The sequence below is a fragment of the Panthera leo genome, chromosome B4 (assembly GCF_018350215.1).
Source record: "Panthera leo isolate Ple1 chromosome B4, P.leo_Ple1_pat1.1, whole genome shotgun sequence".
In the NCBI taxonomy this organism is placed as follows: Eukaryota; Metazoa; Chordata; class Mammalia; order Carnivora; family Felidae; genus Panthera; species Panthera leo.
In genome coordinates this window covers 93239372-93257181 of record NC_056685.1, presented here as the reverse complement: position 1 = coordinate 93257181, position 17810 = coordinate 93239372, and the positions used below count along the sequence as shown (strand labels likewise).

Below are 17810 nucleotides of genomic sequence, written 5' to 3'. Positions count from 1 at the left end.
TAGCAACTCCGTGAGCAGGTTTCTAAGTGCTGTGTATTGCTCATGGACTGCGAGTTGCCTTCGTCTTTCAATTGGAAGTTCTATAGGATCTGAAAATGAAACTACACTGGTTGGGTTTGGTGTATGGTGAATGCATGAGAACCACAAGTGAATGGGAGACACATGGGCACATAGGAGCTATTCTTGTGCCAAGCTTATTCACATGTACACAATCATACTTGTTAATCTAAACAGAATTTGTAGTCTTTTTATCACTTATAAAATCTGGTAATAACTTGAATATCTGGGTCATTTTTATTTAAATAAACCGTAATTTATTATATACTTGAAAGTATGTATTGCAGAAAATGATTTTGGATTTCTACAAAGCACATAAAATTCGATTTACCATCAAGCCTTATTTTTCAAGCAGACCTTTGGAGTCATAGCTTTTCCTTTTCTAAGATACCAATTTTCAAAGGGACATAAACCAAAATGTGATGTGGTTCATGAGCTTTAGTGTAAATTTCTTAAGGAAATAATGTTTTTAAAATCAGAAATTTCATCAGAATCAAACTTAAAATCATTTAAAGACAAGTAAAACAAGTAAAATACTCTCCAAACAAATCTAAACCAAACCTTCAACACAGAGTACATTCAGGGTATATATTTTGCAGCAATGGCTGTGCTCAAAAGTAAACTTTGTAGTGAGAGTTTAGTATGACTCAATCCCAGCTACACTCTCCACTAACCAAGTTAAATGTCCAAGAGGAGAAACAGCCATGACATTCCAACTAAGACCAGAGCCCCAAATCTCCCTGTATGACACCTTCCGTACTGTCTCTTTACCCTCTTAGACTGGTGATTATAATCCCCAGGTTCTGAGTTCAGGTATAATTCTTTTTATGGAGAAATCAACATGGTGAAGATTTTTGAGAGAGAGAAAAAGAAGACAGAACATGGGAGTGAAATTTTAATTAGAAAGCAAGAATCTGAATTCAAACCCACCCCACATAGTTTCCTTACCTGTAAAATGTACAAGCTCCTGCTTGACTGAGTCTGTGACTATCAAAAGCAGTGGTATGAAAATGCCATATTTTGATGCAATTTTTTGTTACTTGCCCAGGCAGAGAAAGGATAATTAACACTAGGTGGCATATTTTGAAGGCAGTATAATATACCTTATTAAAGACCAGGTCCCTTCCCCCAGGTATAAACAGAATTGACCTGAAAACAATCACTGGTTAGCTAGAATGAGCATTTAATAATATTTAAGGAATCTCATGAAGGTAACAAAGGTTTCTTTCATGTATCTACTTAAATTATGATAAATGTTAACATGAATGAATCTAAATGGAGGGGAATATTTTAGAGAAATGGTAAGTCCCTGCAGATAAGTGTCAAGGTTGATTCTGGGGCTTAATTATCACATTTAACCTTGAGCTGTTGGATGTATCAGAAATGTTAAAAGCCTCCTCTCAGCATTTCTGAAAGTCTAAGAAATCAATGTTGTGTTTTGCTCCAGAATAGAATTTTATTTGTAATGTTTTTTAAAATGTTGTAAGAAGTTACCTCTACCTTTAGAGAGTAAAAATAACTGATACCAGGCTGGAAATACATTTTCCTAAGGAATCCAGAAAAAATGAGCACAGTATATTGTCTCATTGCAACAGGGCTAGCTGCTAATTGAGAAGTTTGGTTTTTATTCTGCAGGGACAATATAGTTATTTTATGACCAATCCTTTATATCTTCCTCATGACTTTTAAAAATCATTTTCTACCCACCTCCCACCTAAAAGAGCCAAAACAAACAAAACACACACACATACCCTCACAATAACTAAGAAGTTTAGGGAAAGAGTTAAACTTCATTAGAGACTTTACATTATATCACTAATAAGCAGATGCTCTATTGCTCACAAAACATTTTATCCTACTTTAGCATATGAACTACTCCATAGCCTTTTATCAGATGTTTCACAGCTAATTTTATGTTTTCTCAGTGACCTTCTGCACTGTAATTAAAGACTTGCACAAATTGTCTAGGACAATGAAGTTTATTGGGTAGAGCCAAGACTACCTCTGAGTTCAGTAAATTTGAGTATTTCTGACTCAATAAAGAATATTCATGTAAGCAAAAAATACTGTTTCTTTTCATTACGTTACCTTAAAAACAAATCTGCAAGTGTAACAAAGTCCACATACTGGACAGAACTGATTACCACCAGACAAAGCCTGGGAAAGACCAAATTTAATGACCTTTTTATGAAGCAAGAACATTGCAACTCTTCAAAACCCAGTCACCCCAGGATGGTTTATATATATGATATGATGTATACCCACCCTATTATATATATTCCAGATTACTTTTTACCATGGGGAAGATGATAGATGAAAATGTGCCTTGTGATTAAAAAAAAAAACCTGCAAAATTAAGAATGCACATTAATGAGAAATGCAGGAAAGAAATGGATTTTCCAAACATAGCCAGGGAACCATTTCTTGAAATAATTTAGCCTAGTACCATCCTTCTGAACTTAAATTCCTTGATTACCAAACACATTTTGGGAAATGCTGATGTAGGGGGAAGTCTTTTGTCCAGAGTAATAAATTTTGAATTCAAAGTGCTTTTGAAGCACAGAGCATAGTTATAAACAAAGATTTGCCCCCTATAGGAACTGGAAAATTAGTCCCTAACCCTAATCACTGTAACCCCTGATGTCAAATTTCTAGCCAAGGACAGAGAGGCTGGACCCAAGTTTGCCCTCTGAAACATGTAAACAATAGTTTAAATGAGACATAGGTGAGTAGGAAATGGCTAGTTTAGTGGTATGAATTTCAAAAAAGTATCTCAAGTTAGAAAACAAGTATCTCAAATTAGAAAAGTATCAAATTTGACAAGTATCTCAAATTAGAAAACAAATTGGGAACAGTTTTTTCTATTTTCTAAAGAGAATTCATTATAATAGGAACCCTTTGGCAGAAGTTCCCTGGAATATTTTTACTAGATTTCAGAATTTGCAGCTCCTTAGAGGATCCATTACTTCCCACTACCCCCAAAGGCAAGGTACAATTTTAAAATAAGCTAATTTTTAAAATATTAGACAGGGGAAAAAGAAAAAAGTGATCAGTCCATTTTTTGGATGGCAGAATTATGTGCTTTTCTTCCTACTTAATTTTTGAAATTTTCTATTTTTCTAAATTTTTTTAATGTTTTATTCATTTTCTGAAAGAGGGAGAGAGAGAGAGAATGCAGGGAAGGGGCAGAGAGAGAGAGCGAGGGAGACACAGAATCCGAGGCAGGCTCCACGGCCTGGACCCTGACGTGGGGCTCCAACTCACGAACCGTAAGATCATGACCGGAGCTCAGACATTTAACTGACTGAGCCATCCAGGAGCGCCACCCCGCCCGCCCCCTTTTTTTTGAAATTTTCTATTAAAAGAAAAAATTTTTAATGTTTATAAGAGAGTGAGTGGGGGAGGGGCAGGGAGAGAAGGGAAGATACAGAACTCCGGAAGTGGGCTCCAGGCTCCACGCTGTCAGCACAAAGCCTGACATGGGGCTTGAACTCATGAACTGTGCGATCATGACCTGAGCCCAAGTCAGATGCTTAACAAACTGAGCCACCCAGGCACACCTAAAATTTTCTATTTATTTAGAAGTTTTCTATTTTTTTTTATAAGAAAAGTAAATGATTTAAACAGTAGAACCTCAAATTTTAGAAACACCAGTTTACAAAGGCAGTTGTTACACCTTCTTACGTATTCATTAAACATTTCCAGAGTTTATGTTGAAATAACACCTGGTTAAGTCAAAGTTAATTTAAAAATGGTTTTCCCTCATTGACCAAGGACACGGGAGTTCTGAAGGATGAATAGTGAAGGACTCTAGGACCAAGATGGGAAGTTTGTGTTTTAACAACCAAGAGCAGAACTCACTCACAACTCACTCACGTCTCTGCTCTCCAGCCCAGCAATCTGTTCCGGGAGGGCTCTGTCCACTCTGTTAAGGGTCTACCTTCCGTTAATGGAGGCCTTCAGAGAGCTCCTGGAGCTATGCTTCCACCTGGTGGTTAGAAAAGTGCTTAACTAAAGAGATTTGGTCTTCTCACATGCCTCTGTTTCTTAATGTGTTTAAATGTTTATTTTTGAGAAAGAGAGGCAGAGACAGAGTGTGAGCCGGGGAGGGGCAGAGAGAGAGGGAGACACAGAATCTGAAGCACGTTGCAGATTCTGAGCTGTCAGTACAGAACCTGATGTGGGGCTCGAACTCACTGCAAGATCATGACCTGAACTGCAGTTGGACCCTTAACTGACTGAGCCACCCAGGCGCCCCCACATACCTCTTAAAAAAGAAGGAAATAAATGTGAGAAAAGGTGGAAGAACTTTTACATAGAGGGATATTTTAAGCAAAGCTTTACCAATTCTGGTACAATTCTGATACCGTATCAACTTTTGAAGACCACTGTGTTCTCAGAATGTTTCTTTTGCCATTGAAGTAATTTATTGCAATATTGCAGACAATATTTTTTCAGGATGTTTTTTAAAACTGTCTTTTCCCCTCTTGTAAATTTCAGAAAACTACACGGCTATTTTCCTTGCCAGTCACCATCCTTTACTGAATGCCTACTGTGCACGCAATGCATTATATTCAATGCATTATATTCGGTACCTGGGGGGAAGAAAGAGATACAAATGGATATTACAACCTGCTTTTGGAGAGAAGGTACAAAGCAACACGTCAGTAAATTTAAGTGTGAACAAAGTACCTCAGAACTGAGACAATGTAGGGGAGAAAAAAGATCTGGTTAATTCAAGGCTACTTTAGCTGGGTTTTGGCACTGTTATGGTCACAATTGGCTACAAGAAAAATATTATTAAAAGCTACCATTTATAAGTCCTCACTACCTAACCAGACCCTATCCTAAGCTCCATATATTTGTAATTCTCAGGTTACAAAGCAAGCAAGTACCAGATCTGCTATTTGAATTTAGCCCTTCCCACTCTACTAGGATAAAAATAAGTCATGCGAGAAGATGGAAATGAACTTTTGCACCAAAAGGGTTTAAGACAATGGTGGGGAAGAGAAAGCTGTTTCACAGAGAAGTCTAAAAGTCTAAATGAACACGCAATACATTTGAGATAATATCCAACAAGAAATAGAATTAAGTTTTTTCTGTCTTCAAATCAGGGAAACATGAAGCTATCTGTAAATATCTATAAAGGCACCAAATATGGGGGACACCAAAGCCAGTGAAGTCAATTTGATTGGTTTTACTGTGATCTTGAAGAAGGGCTAATAATGCAGGGTAGGGTGTCAACTGGGAAGGTGTGAACCAAATTAACACATAAAAGTACTAAAATTTAACTGAGAGATGTTTCAATGGAATTCATCTAACATGACAGTAACAACAATAGAAAGGATTGAAATTTTGTAATTTGTAATGTGAGATATTGTAATAAGCTTGTTAGGACATCTAAACAGTCATATTCTGAAGACAAATCTGTGGGACTAAAACGAGATGAAAGGAAGATGTCGGTCAATTTATTTAATTATTTTTTAAACGTCTACTTTTGAGAGCATGTGTGGGGGAGGTACAGAGAGAGGGGGACAAAGGAGCTGAAGTGCGCTCCACGCTGACAGCAGAGAGCCGGATATGGGGCTCGAACTCACAAACCATGAGATCCTGACCTGAGCCAAAGTCAGATGCTCAACTGAGCCACCCAAGCACCCCTATTAGTTTTTTAAAACATGAATCTTTAAAGAAGAGCTTTAAAAGACAGCGATAAAAATTCAAGTATGTTTTAGGATCATCCCCCTCCTAAAAATAATCAATTGTGGTTCCCTCATTCAATATATTATTTTAATGTGTACATTGTGGGGAGTCTCATCTGCTTGTCACTTGAAACTGCTCTTGTTTTCTGTTTTTATTTAGTTCATGTTAACAGTCCAATTTATAATTAAACATATTCAACACTTCTAAGCACCTGTGTGCTGCTGCACTAAAATATTTATCTTTTTAAAGTATTTTTAGATGTCAAAAATTCCCTACTACATAGAAGAGAAAGCTGGCTCTATGACAGATAATATGGCCAAAAAATTTTAAGCAGATGGCATTTTAAGATAAACACTTTTTTGTAAAGATGAAATCAAACCCAGTTCAAAACCCAAACAATGACCAAGTACAAGCTTTTCACAATGCCATGACAACTTCCAGTTATCACCCTAAACCAACAGACATCTACACACTAACCAGTATCTTCAAAACACTCATTAAAACCCAAAATTAACAAATGGGGCACCTGGGTGGCTCAGTTGGTTCAGCATCCAACTCTTGATTTGGGCTCAGGTCATGATCTTGTGGTTTGTGGGTTCAAGCCCTGCATGGGGATCCACACTGACAGCTTGGATTCTCTCTCTCTCTGCCCCTCCCCCACATACAGGTGGGCTCACACACATTCTTTCAAAATAAATTTAAAAATTAAAAATTAAAAAGTGCACTTAATGATGACAACAGCTAACCCTGGTCTGGCTTTGGAGCCTGTGGACTCCTGCTTTACAAGACAGGTTCCAATGATGTGACTGACTCAAATTATTATCAAACACCTATATATCTGTGTCACTCACAATCAAGAAAAGGATCTTGGCCTCATGGAATTTAGTTTCAGAGATGATGCAGAGAAATGACAGGTAATTACAAGGAGCTTTCATGCTGACAGGTAGCAAGGTGGTTACCCAACTCCCTTCCCAGCCCCAGCTATACCCTTCCAGAACATTCACCATCACTTGTTGAGAAACCACTTAAGCCAACCTGCCATGTGATAACACAAGTGAACAGGAGGGAGAAAACAGCATGTCCTGGCCCTACTAAACCATGTAACCTCATTCTCTGAAGCTGGGTCTTATTCGTTGCCTTGGATGCTCCCAACTACATTAAGTTGTCCATTAATATGTGTACTGACACAACAGCAGTGATGGCCATTCCAAAAATAGAAGCACATTCAGACTTGTACCTTTGATTACCCAAATAGAGGATATTCAAGTATAATTTCTATTTTAACAAAGCTCATTACAGAAAAATTGTAAGATCCAATAATCACACTCTTGAAACAATGCTTAATCAAACATTTAGTATTTTTATTTGTAAATCAATAAATAATTTATGTATACTAAACCTAAAAATTTAGACAATGGATAGGCATGGCAATGAAACCATCTGCAGATCTGAATGTTTTCTAAGTAGCATAATCACTGCATTCCATACCCTGAATGTACATAACTTACATTTAATGTACTTATATTTTTTTAAATCAGATACGTCTCTAAATTTTAGCAAAGTGGGGATCATTTAAAATATGAGTAGCGGGGTTAAGGATGACCTACATATCGAACTCGAATTACATTAAAACCCAAACAGAGAATATAAACAGAAGTGAAATTTTTCTAAAAGGAAGTATTTACTATTCCCATTCCAAAAGTAAATTATACTAGAGAAGAAATAAATCTACATGTACGGAGATACTTTCTCACTTTGATATGTGTAAAAAAAATTTCATGTTGTCTAAATTTTTAGGGTTATATAGTTAGAAATATAGAATTCTACTTTTATAGACATGTCCACTAGGGGAAATAAGTTAACACAATCATTTGAATTGGTTGTCTACATACTGGACAGGGCTTATTCCTCTTCTTTAGCTTTTTTGCACAAGTAAAGCATGCCATAAGATGTCCTGTTTTGCCATGAACAATGCAACCATTTTTAGGTCGACCCTGGCAAATCACACAAGGTTCAATGGCATTATGGGGAAAACTAGATTCCACGATTTCTTCTTTGTCCTGTGTTTCTTCCCTCTCAAACTCTTTGACATCTTCTTGGCTGCTATGAATGATGCTGTTAGAAGTTGATGGCTGAGAATAGTCCTCACTTTCTTGGGATTGGGAGGCCTGTGTGATTTTATCATCATTTTCCTCAGCACATGATTCCCTAGAATCATTCGCTGTAGTTTTTTTACAATCAGGGACATCAAAGCCCTCTTCTACTTGTGTTGAGTTTTCCACTTTGGCTTTCTCAGGCATTTTCCCTTTATCTTTCCCTTTATCTTCAGGAAGCCAATTCTCACGAAGAGCCCAACATCTGTTGCAATGAGGTGGAAGAGGAGGATTCATTTCATTGCACGAGGTACACTTCCAATAGTCCTTCAATGAAAAAAGAGTTCGTTTCTGTAACCCTTTAACAACTACTCATAGCCAACTCTAGCAACTTCAGTATGTCTGAAATAAAATCTATCAGAGTTCAATTTTCAGCATTTTATGTTTTATATAAAACATTCAACATGTAACAATCTTTCCTCAAGCATGAGATTATAACAACACACATAAAGTATCTATTTTTTTCAGGCAAACTATGCTGAAGAATCGTAAAACAAAAAATGTATTCACCATGATCTTAACCACGTGCCAATAAAGTTATCTGGGGACATAGATACAGCTGGTTCATCTAGTTGAAGCAAGTGTGATGTAGTCTTTTACTCTGAAATGAGGCCTGTACCCACTTCACTCTCTTAAAGGCTCAACCCTAGGCCCAATGTCTACCAATCAATCTAGACGAAACCACTGCCCAATGAGCCACTGACTAAGACTGCCTTGGAAGTGCTCTAAAACCTGGGCTCAAGGGAGTTTCCCTCATTTCATCCACAAAGGAAATGCTAAAACATTCTCGGCAATCACGGCCACCTAAAATCTGTCATCCTTGTCACTATCCGAAATGTATGCCCCTTATTTAACTATGCTTTTCTGTGTTCTCACCTCTGTAACTGCTTATTGCTTCTCCCATATCTCAACTTATTTCCCAACCTTTCCACCATCATGCAATTTGGAAAACAAACCCCCTTTAAATCCTCCAGGCTCTTTTAACGAATATATTCTTATTCCACTATCTTAACTGAAGCATGTTTCTTGCCTGAGGACAACATACATGTAAAACTTGCCATGAATAATATAACCATTTTTAAAAAACTGTCTATTTATTTGGGGGGGGGGGGGTGGAGAGGGAGGGCTCTGTGCTGTCAGTACAGAGCCCTTGGAGCTGACACAGGGCTCAAACTCACAAACTGTGAGATCATGACCTGGTCTGAAATCAACAGATGCTTAACTGACTGAGCCACCCAGGTGCCCCAATATAACCATTTTTAAGTTGCCTCACAAATGCCTAAGACATCAGCAGTAGGGATGGAGACTGTTCACTATTGTACATTAGTTCGAGTTCTCAATGTAGGTTGCTACCCAACTGATAAAACCAAAGACAAAAGTTTTATAACGTGGGAGAAAGTGCTTCAAAGACCCCAATAAACTGCAGGATCTTTGTCTGGCATAAAGTAAGTCAACTAGTTACTTGAATTATTTTCTATTACAGCAAAAAAAAAAAAAATTTTTTTTTGAATTTTACAATTTCACCTTTTTTGCATTTAGATAATAGTTTCCAACTCAGCCAAGAAAAATGAGATTTCCTATTCAAATACAACTAAAGGCATTAAGAACAAAATTAGGGGCACCTGGGTGGCTCAGTGGGTTGGGTGTCCGTCCAACTTTGGCTCAGCTCATGATTTCACAGTTTGTGAGTTCGAGCCCTGTGTCAGGCTCTGTGCTGACAGCGCGGAGCCTGGAACCTGGAGCCTGCTTCGGATTGTGTCCCCTTCTCTCTTTGCCCCTGCCCCACTTGCACTCACTCTCTCTCTCTCTCAAAAATAAACATTAAGAAAAAAATTTTTTTTAAAAGAACAAAGTTACAGGCACTGGGGTGACTCAGTCGGTTAAGCACCCAACTCTTGATTTCAGATCAGGTCAATTCAAGCTCACAGTGCATAAGTTTGAGCCCCGTGTCAGGCCCTGCACCGGCAGTGCGGAGCCTGCGTGGGATTCTCTGTCTCCCTCTCTCTGCCTCTCCTCTGCTCATGTTCTCTCTCTCTCAAAATAAACATTAAAAAAAAAAAAAAAAAAAAAAATTAAAGCAGTGCGTCTGAGTGGTTCAGTCGGTTAAGCAGCCGACTCTTGATTTCAGCTCAGGTCATGATCTCACAGTTCATGGGACTGAGCCCCGCATTGGGCTACACACCAACAGTGCAGAGACTGCTTGAGATTCTCTCTCCTCTCCTCCCCTTATTGCTTTCTCTCTAAACAAACAAACAAACATTAAAAAAAAATTAAAGCTTTAATATACAGTAAAAAACCCAACTTCCAATACCCCAGGAACCTTATGAAGCATGAAATGTGAACGTCCTGAATTCTTAAATGGCAAACCCTACCTACCTCATTCTCTAGTACAAATCAACATGATGGGAAAAATGTTTGTAACTATTACAGCTGGGTGATAAATACACTAGAAATACATTATACTACTCTCTATGCTGTACATGCTTGAAATTCTCAATAAAAAATTATTTAAAAGTTCATATCCTACCACCAAAAAACCCCTAAAAAATGTAGTAACAGATTCCAACACAACCAGTAAAAGAAAAAAATGCTTTAAAACTTTTTAAAAAGGATTTTAGCTTTATAGAAATTACCTCATGTCAGGAAGTAGACTAGGCATATTTTTCTAATGTTAACCTCAATGTTTTGATTCCTTAAAAAAACAGATGTATACTTACAGCTAAGGAAATTTCAGGATCTTCTTCAAATGAATCTGTATCACTCTCCCCTGCCTGATACACAGTTACTCGATATACCTAATAAAATAAATCCATCAACATCAATTTATCACCTTTTTTTCCTTAACCAGGAAGGCTTCTTAGTGGTAAGTCCTAACAAATAGCATGTACTACTATAGATGAGAACCTCTGAGACAGAGGTTGAATGAAATAGAGGGGGAAAAATGAAGGACCATGAAATCCTCACCCACTATGGTAAAAAGGCAACAGGATGTTTAAAATGAATAAGGCAAAAAATTCAGTATAAGCATTTTTATTTTATAAATATGGGGATATTAAATAACTGTGAAACAGCCAGAAATGTTGAAGGTGGTCACCTCCAGTGACTTTAACTGTGTGCATACTTTACTTTAAAAATTAGGGGCGTCTGGGTGGCTCAGTTGGTTAAGCGTCTGACTTTGGCTCAGATCATGATCTCACAGTTCGTGAGTTCAAGCCCCACATTGGGCTCTGTGCTGACAGCTCAGAGCCTGGAGCCTGCTTTGGTTTCTGTGTCTCACTCTCTCTCTGCCCGCCCCCCCCCACCACCTGCATTCTGTCTCTCTCTCAAAAAATAAACATTAAAAAAATTTTTTTTCAAGTAAATTAATATTAAAAGAGGGCAATTTTAAAATTTAACTTTATTAAGTAAACTCTACCCCAAAACATGGGGCTTGAAATCATGACCCAGAGATCAAGAGTTGCATGCTCCACCCACTGAGCCAGCCAGGCATCCCAAAAAGGGGAATTTTTTTTTTTTTTTTTTAAATAAGACTTTTATAAGAACATTAAGAACTGTTGACTTTTTGACATTTATAGTTACAAGAGTATAAATCAAAGAACTACAAAAGCCTGAAGTCCACAAAATATTCCAGTTTGAACAAGAGTCAAAGATTAAGTGAAATCAGAATACATTATAATTTCAAATAGCATCAATGAATACAGAAAATATTTAAGAAATTCAGACTATAGAGAAATAAAACTACCTCATCATCTTCATCTGAGAGTTCTTGTCCTTCTTCACTAAGGCTATAATCTTCTGAATCGAGAGACTCAACTTCAAATTCTACACTGAATTGATCTGAAACTGAATCCTGATCCAACCAATCACCTGAATGTTCACTTACACCAGCATCGAGATCCTAAAATAGGGGGGGAAAAAAAGTTACTTGAAGTACATTACCTGTTGGCCTCTGTAACAGCTTCCTAGCTCATCCCTATAGTCCCATTTCCATCTTAGATCCACCCTACACAATGACACTAGATTAAGATTCTGGGTTATTAATATATTATGTTCCCAGTTCAAAACCCCATCACATAAAGGAAAAAAGCCAAATCCCCTTGGCATTCAAGGCACACAGAGTAGGGCCATATTAACACTTTCATCTTATCTTCCAACTAGACACTGCTCCCCCCACCCTCAATACGAACAATTGGCCAGATCTACCAAATCTGGCCAAAGTTCTAAACCAAACTTGACAAGTTCTAAACCAAACTTGACAGTTCACCTTACACACTTTACCTCTCTCGCTGGAATAACTTAACAGTTTTTAAGTCCTACTCATCCTTTTTTGATAAGGCTTCTGTCAATACCACAAGAAGAAAAGTACTTCCACTTTTAATTACCTTTCCTACTTACATATTGAATACTATATACCTTTACACATAAAATTATACAAAACATAGTTTTCTATACATGTTTCTTATCTGAGTTATACGTACTTTAAGAGTTAAAAACATGTCTTAATCTCTTTAGATCTTCAGATTGGTAGAACAGTAGTAGCTACAACCCACATGACAATTATGAGATTTTATAATTTTTTTGAGATTTATTTTTTAATGAACTTTGATAATAATTTCTTTGGAAGAGCTTTCAGACATTATTTTTTAAATTTATTTTTTAAATTCTGTATCAGCTCCTGTGGTTTCTCATTTTATAGTATAAGAACCCTAATAAGACCATTAGTCCCATATTTACTGTCAGTGCTAAGAATAGGAACATATACAAAACAGAAGGCTAGACAGAAAAAATACATTGGTCTAAGAATCAGGATACAAACATTCTTTTCTTCTAAGGTTTATTTATTTTTGAGAGAGAAAGAGAGTGAGCGAGCAGAAGAGGGGCAGAGGGCAAGACAAAGAATCCCAAGCAGGCTGCACACTGTCAGTGCAGAGCCTGAGGCGGGGCTCAAACTCACAAATAGTGAGATCAAGACCTGAGTGAAAACCAAGAGTCGGGCCCTTTACCAACTGAGCCACCCAGGCACCCCAGGATACATTCTTCTTCTAGATTTGCCACTAAACAGCTATTTAACCTTGGACATATTTAAAGCCGTAAAGGCCGCAGCCACTTCATCTATGAGAGTTTGGATTAAATAATCTCTAATACTTCTATCATTTGTAAAAAAACAAAGTATATTATTTTATAAACACTGAGGTCAAAAGACTTTTTCACAGTGATGTTAGGATAGTAGTAAAAGCAAAATTGACAAGTTGCAGTTAATGATTCTTAACAAGGGTTCTATTAACATTCAGGTTAAAATTACATATGAAGCTAGAATATGATCTCTAATAAGGTAACCTAATAAACTGTATACTTCAATTAACTAGCATTTTAGTGCACTAAGTCTAAATTTTTTTTTTAATGTTTATTTTTGAGAGAGAGACAGAGCACAAGTTGGGGAGGGGCAGAGAGAGAGGGAGACACAGAATCTGAAGCAGGCTCCAGGATCTGAGCTGTCAGCACAGAGCCCGATGCGGGACTCAAACTCACAAACTGTGAGATCATGACCTAAGCTAAAGTCGGACGCTTAACTGACTGAGCCACCCGGGCGCCCCTATTGCACTAAGTTTAGAATATGGGGATATATCACAAAAAAGATGAAAGTCTCAGCAGGTATCTTCTCTTGTATGGGTTGACAAAGTATGGCCCACTACCCATCTATTTTTACAAATAAAGTTTTATTGAACACAGCCATGGCCATTGGTTTTCCTGAGACAATTTCTCAGTTTCCAAACAGACAATTATTAGCTATGGAATCTTAAACAAGTTATTTGAAACCTTCAAGCTTATCTTTCCCATCTATAAATGGAATGTGAGGCTGCTGAGCTGGTACCACGTAAACTGTCTAGTACAGAGCCTAGAATATAGCCTTAGTTCCTCAATTTATTAAGCCTAAAAGAAAAAAAGATGAAAGTCAACGCACTTTCCTTTAACTGCCTTCACAGGCGGGTGAATAATGACACCAAATGAGGACTATACCATTCTCATATCAGGTAAGCTAAAAACAAGGAAAAACCCTGCCCCTACCAAAAGCTTTCACAAGTAGGAACTCAGCCTGCAAAACAGTAGATTTTTAATAGAATTTTTAGAAGAGAATATAGGATAGGAATAACAAAAAGAAAAAAGAAAATATCCTCTGTTGCTTTAATAACAAGGCAGTGTCCCAGGGTAGAAAGCAAAAACAAGGACTTTAAATATCATTTAACTAGAATTCTGAAACAACTGTAACAAAGTCTGCAAGTTTAATGGGTCATAGTTCTACTTAAATCATTTGTAAGGAATAAAATTATCCAAACATAAAGTCTGTGTACATGTTAAGCTTTCTTTAATTGGATTCAATTTTCAGATCACATATGTTTGCTCTCAAGAACCTGTATTTTTTTTCTACAACATTTGTTAAATGTCTTAATTACCTCATTGTTGATGATGTGTCTCCCCATGAGGGCAGGGACCATATCTATATCTACCTTGACAACCACTCCAGTGCCAAACAGAACCTGGTATAGAAAACATTTACGTACCTACTGAATGAAGAACTTGCTCTCTATGCCATCTAGTGGCCTACAGAAGTAACAGCTCTATTAAATACTAAGTCTAGAGGGTACACCTGTATCCATAAAATCAGTGCTTTGGAAGGGAAAAAAAGTAAAGATAATGTAAGAAATAACAACAATAGGGACGCCTGGGTGACTCAGTTGGTTAAGTGTCTGACCTCGGCTCAGGTCATGATCTCACTCTGTGGGTTTGAGCCCCGCGTCGGGCTCTGTGCTGACAGCTCAGAGCCTGGAGCCTGCTTCCGATTCTGTGTCTCCCTCACTCTCTGCCCCTCCCCTGTTCACACTCAGTCTGTCTCTCTCAAAAATAAACAAACATGAAAAAAGAAAAAAAAAAAAAAAAAAAAGGGGGCGCCTGGGTGGCTCAGTCCGTTGAGCATCCGACTTCGGCTCAGGTCATGATCTCACAGTTTGTGAGTTCGAGCCCCGCGTCGGGCTCTGTGCTGACAGCTCAGAGCCTGGAGCCTGCTTCTGATTCTGCATCTCCCTCTCTCTCTGCCCCTCCCCTGCTCATGCTCTGTCTCTCTCTCTGTCTCAAAAATAAATAAAACATTTAAAAAAATTTATATATTTTTTTTAACCAAACTTCTTTCAGTGATCTCTCTTAAGAATTTTACTAATTCTGGGGCACCTGGGTGGCTCAGTCGGTTGAGCATCTGACTTCAGCTCAGGTCATGATCTCACAGCTTGTGAGTTCGAGCCCCACGTCGGGCTCTATGCTGACAGCTCAGAGCCTGGAGCCTGCTTCAGCTTCTGTGTCTCCCTCTCTCTCTGCCCCTAACCCACTCGCATTCTGTCTCTGTCTCTCTCAAAAATAAATAAACATTTTTAAAAAAATTTTTTTTAAAAAAAGAATCTTTCTAAAAAAAAATTTTTTTTACAAATTCTTTGGATTTTTGTATCAATAATCAAAATTACTAAATCTCTCCCGCCATCCATGTAACAACATGCCTGTATTTCACAGCCTTACTAAACACCTCTTTCCTGATATCTAGGCCTATGTACGGCTAAGTGTGTAGCTTAGACTATGCTGGCTTGTTTGCTGATAGCTATAATAAAGAAGATACTGTTACTCTAAATGTTCAAAACAAATTTGCCTTAGATTCTAAGATACTTAACTTTTTTCTTCCCTTATTTTTTTTTTAAAATAAAACTAAAAATCCTCAGACCATTCCAATTTCTGTGAATGTACTACTTGTGCACAGCCCACAAAGATTCTCCACTATGGAGGACGACATTAACAACTATTAATATTGGTGCTAATTTTATCATCACACCCACAACTGCACGATCTCCCACCCTCCTCCCAAACCTGGGGTTGGGGACAGAGAAGATTTACATGGTAATTTTATCGGACAGAAAAATTTACCACTGTGTATATAACAGCAATTGCATATATATGCATTCTATCCAAATGTTTATTAGGACTGACAGAACTAGACTTTAAAAATAAGAGTCTTGTTTTATTTTATTTAAAATGAAAAGATTACCGGATTTGACGGAGTCCCCGTCGATTCGCTGCTACTGCTTCTTTCACAACATATCTCCCTTATTACACACAGAGCAAGGCTTTCATCAAAGGAAAGAGAAATACTATCAGACTTGTGGCGCTTTCTCTGCCGTTCACCAGGTAATTCATCTGAATGTTCTTCTGCATATATAAGGAAAAAAAGTCAATTAAAACCCCATGTTGTGATTTATTTAGCAAACGAGCTGCCTCGAGTACCTATTTGTACTGAAATTTAATCTCAATGAAATTAAACAGAGAAAATAGTCATTATTACCATTTCAAAACTTAATGCTTTTATTGGATCTGTCCCAACTGAGAGCTACAGCAGAACACTGTATTTATTTTTTCTAAGTAAGCCCTACATCAAACATGGGGCTTAAACTCACACCCCCAAATTCAAGACTCACATGCTCTACTGGCTGAGCCAGCCAGGCACCCCCAAAAGGCTGTATTTTCAAAAAGTTTTTCAAGCTTCTGAAACGCCTGGCTCAGTCAGTATATGACTCTTGATCCCGGGGTCGCTGAGTCTGCACCCCACGTTGTGTGTAGACATTACTTACACACATACAAGCTTTTCTTTTCAGAGGTGCTTGGGTGGCTCAGTCCGTTAAGCATCCAACTCTTGATTCTGGCTCAGGTCCTGATCTCTCCGTCATGAGATCAAGCCCCAATTCCAGCTCTGTGCTGACAGTGTGGAGCCTGCTTAAGATTCTCTCTCTCCTTCTCTCTCTGGCCCTCCCCTGCTCATGCTCTCTCAAAATAAATAAATAAAGGGATAAAAGCTTTTCAAGCTTCTTTCAAAACTTCGTCTCCATTAAGTCACAACTAATTTAATCCATCTAGAGCTTTCATTAACCAATCTAAAATTCTTCTGTCAAAAATCACACTTTAGAATATATCATTTTGTTTCTAAAAAGAACAAAAAATGTTTAATTTACTTAGAAGGTATTCTTAACATTTCAATTTCCTCAGTTCTATTTTTAATAGTAATCAAAATTTTATCTTAAATAATGAATTACTTCTCACTTTAAGTCAGAATGTTGCCAAATCTGTCAGGTACGTGAATGAGTCTTACCACGTATTAGATTTAAAAATAAATTCCAAATGAATTAAAGAGCCAAACACAAAGAACAAAACCACCCAAATACTTCTAAGAGAATATTCTTGTAATACTGGGGTAAGGAAGTGTGACATAACACTGCAAAGCCCTCAAGAAAAAATTTATCAAGGGTGCCTGGGTGGCTCAGTCAGTTAAGTGTCCGACTTCAGCTCAGGTCATGATCTCACACAGGGCTCCACGCTGACAGCTCAGACCCTGAAGCCTGCTTCGGATTCTGTATATCCCTCTCTCTCTGCCCCTCCCCCACTTGTGCTTTGTCTCTCTCAAAAATAAACATTAAAAAAATTAAAAAATTTATCAAAATTAGACTATGTTAAATAAATTAAGGTTTACATGGCAGAATGAACAAAAATGAAAAAGCAAATGTCAGCCTAGAATATGTGCAACATACATAAAATGGTTAATACTTACTACAAACACCTGCCACCAATCAAGTAAAAATAACAAAAACAAACAAAAAAACTCTTGATTTAAAAAAAGTCAGAGAGAGGCTCCTGAGTGGCTCAGTCTGTTAAGCAGTCTCTTGGTGAATTCAGCTCAGGTCATGATCTCATGGTATCCTTCGTGGGTTTGAGAGCCCTACACTGGGCTCTCTCCCTCCCTGGTCCCACCCCACTCCAGCTCCCTCCCTCTCTTTCTAAATAAACAAACTTAAAAAAAAAAAAAAAAAGTCAAAG

General features: G+C 37.7%; 1 protein-coding gene across 8 annotated transcripts in view; it reads right to left on the bottom strand.

Moving 5' to 3' along the window:
* Nucleotides 1-3683: 3683 nt before the first annotated feature.
* Nucleotides 3684-17810, bottom strand: part of MDM2 (MDM2 proto-oncogene) — a 30229-nt gene continuing 16102 nt past the window's right edge. For 6 of the 8 annotated variants that reach the window (XM_042947130.1, XM_042947132.1, XM_042947126.1 and 3 more), the window contains 4 exons: nucleotides 15994-16154; nucleotides 11653-11808; nucleotides 10628-10705; nucleotides 7098-8177 (listed from right to left, as the gene is read on the bottom strand). In XM_042947130.1, the coding sequence (XP_042803064.1) occupies nucleotides 7602-8177; nucleotides 10628-10705; nucleotides 11653-11808; nucleotides 15994-16154 (971 nt within the window). In that variant the 3' untranslated portion in view covers nucleotides 7098-7601. Of the gene's footprint in view, nucleotides 4046-4296; nucleotides 4653-7097; nucleotides 8178-10627; nucleotides 10706-11652; nucleotides 11809-15993; nucleotides 16155-17810 lie in introns of those variants that run through there. The other 2 variants (XR_006204947.1, XM_042947128.1) reach the window with 2 other exon arrangements.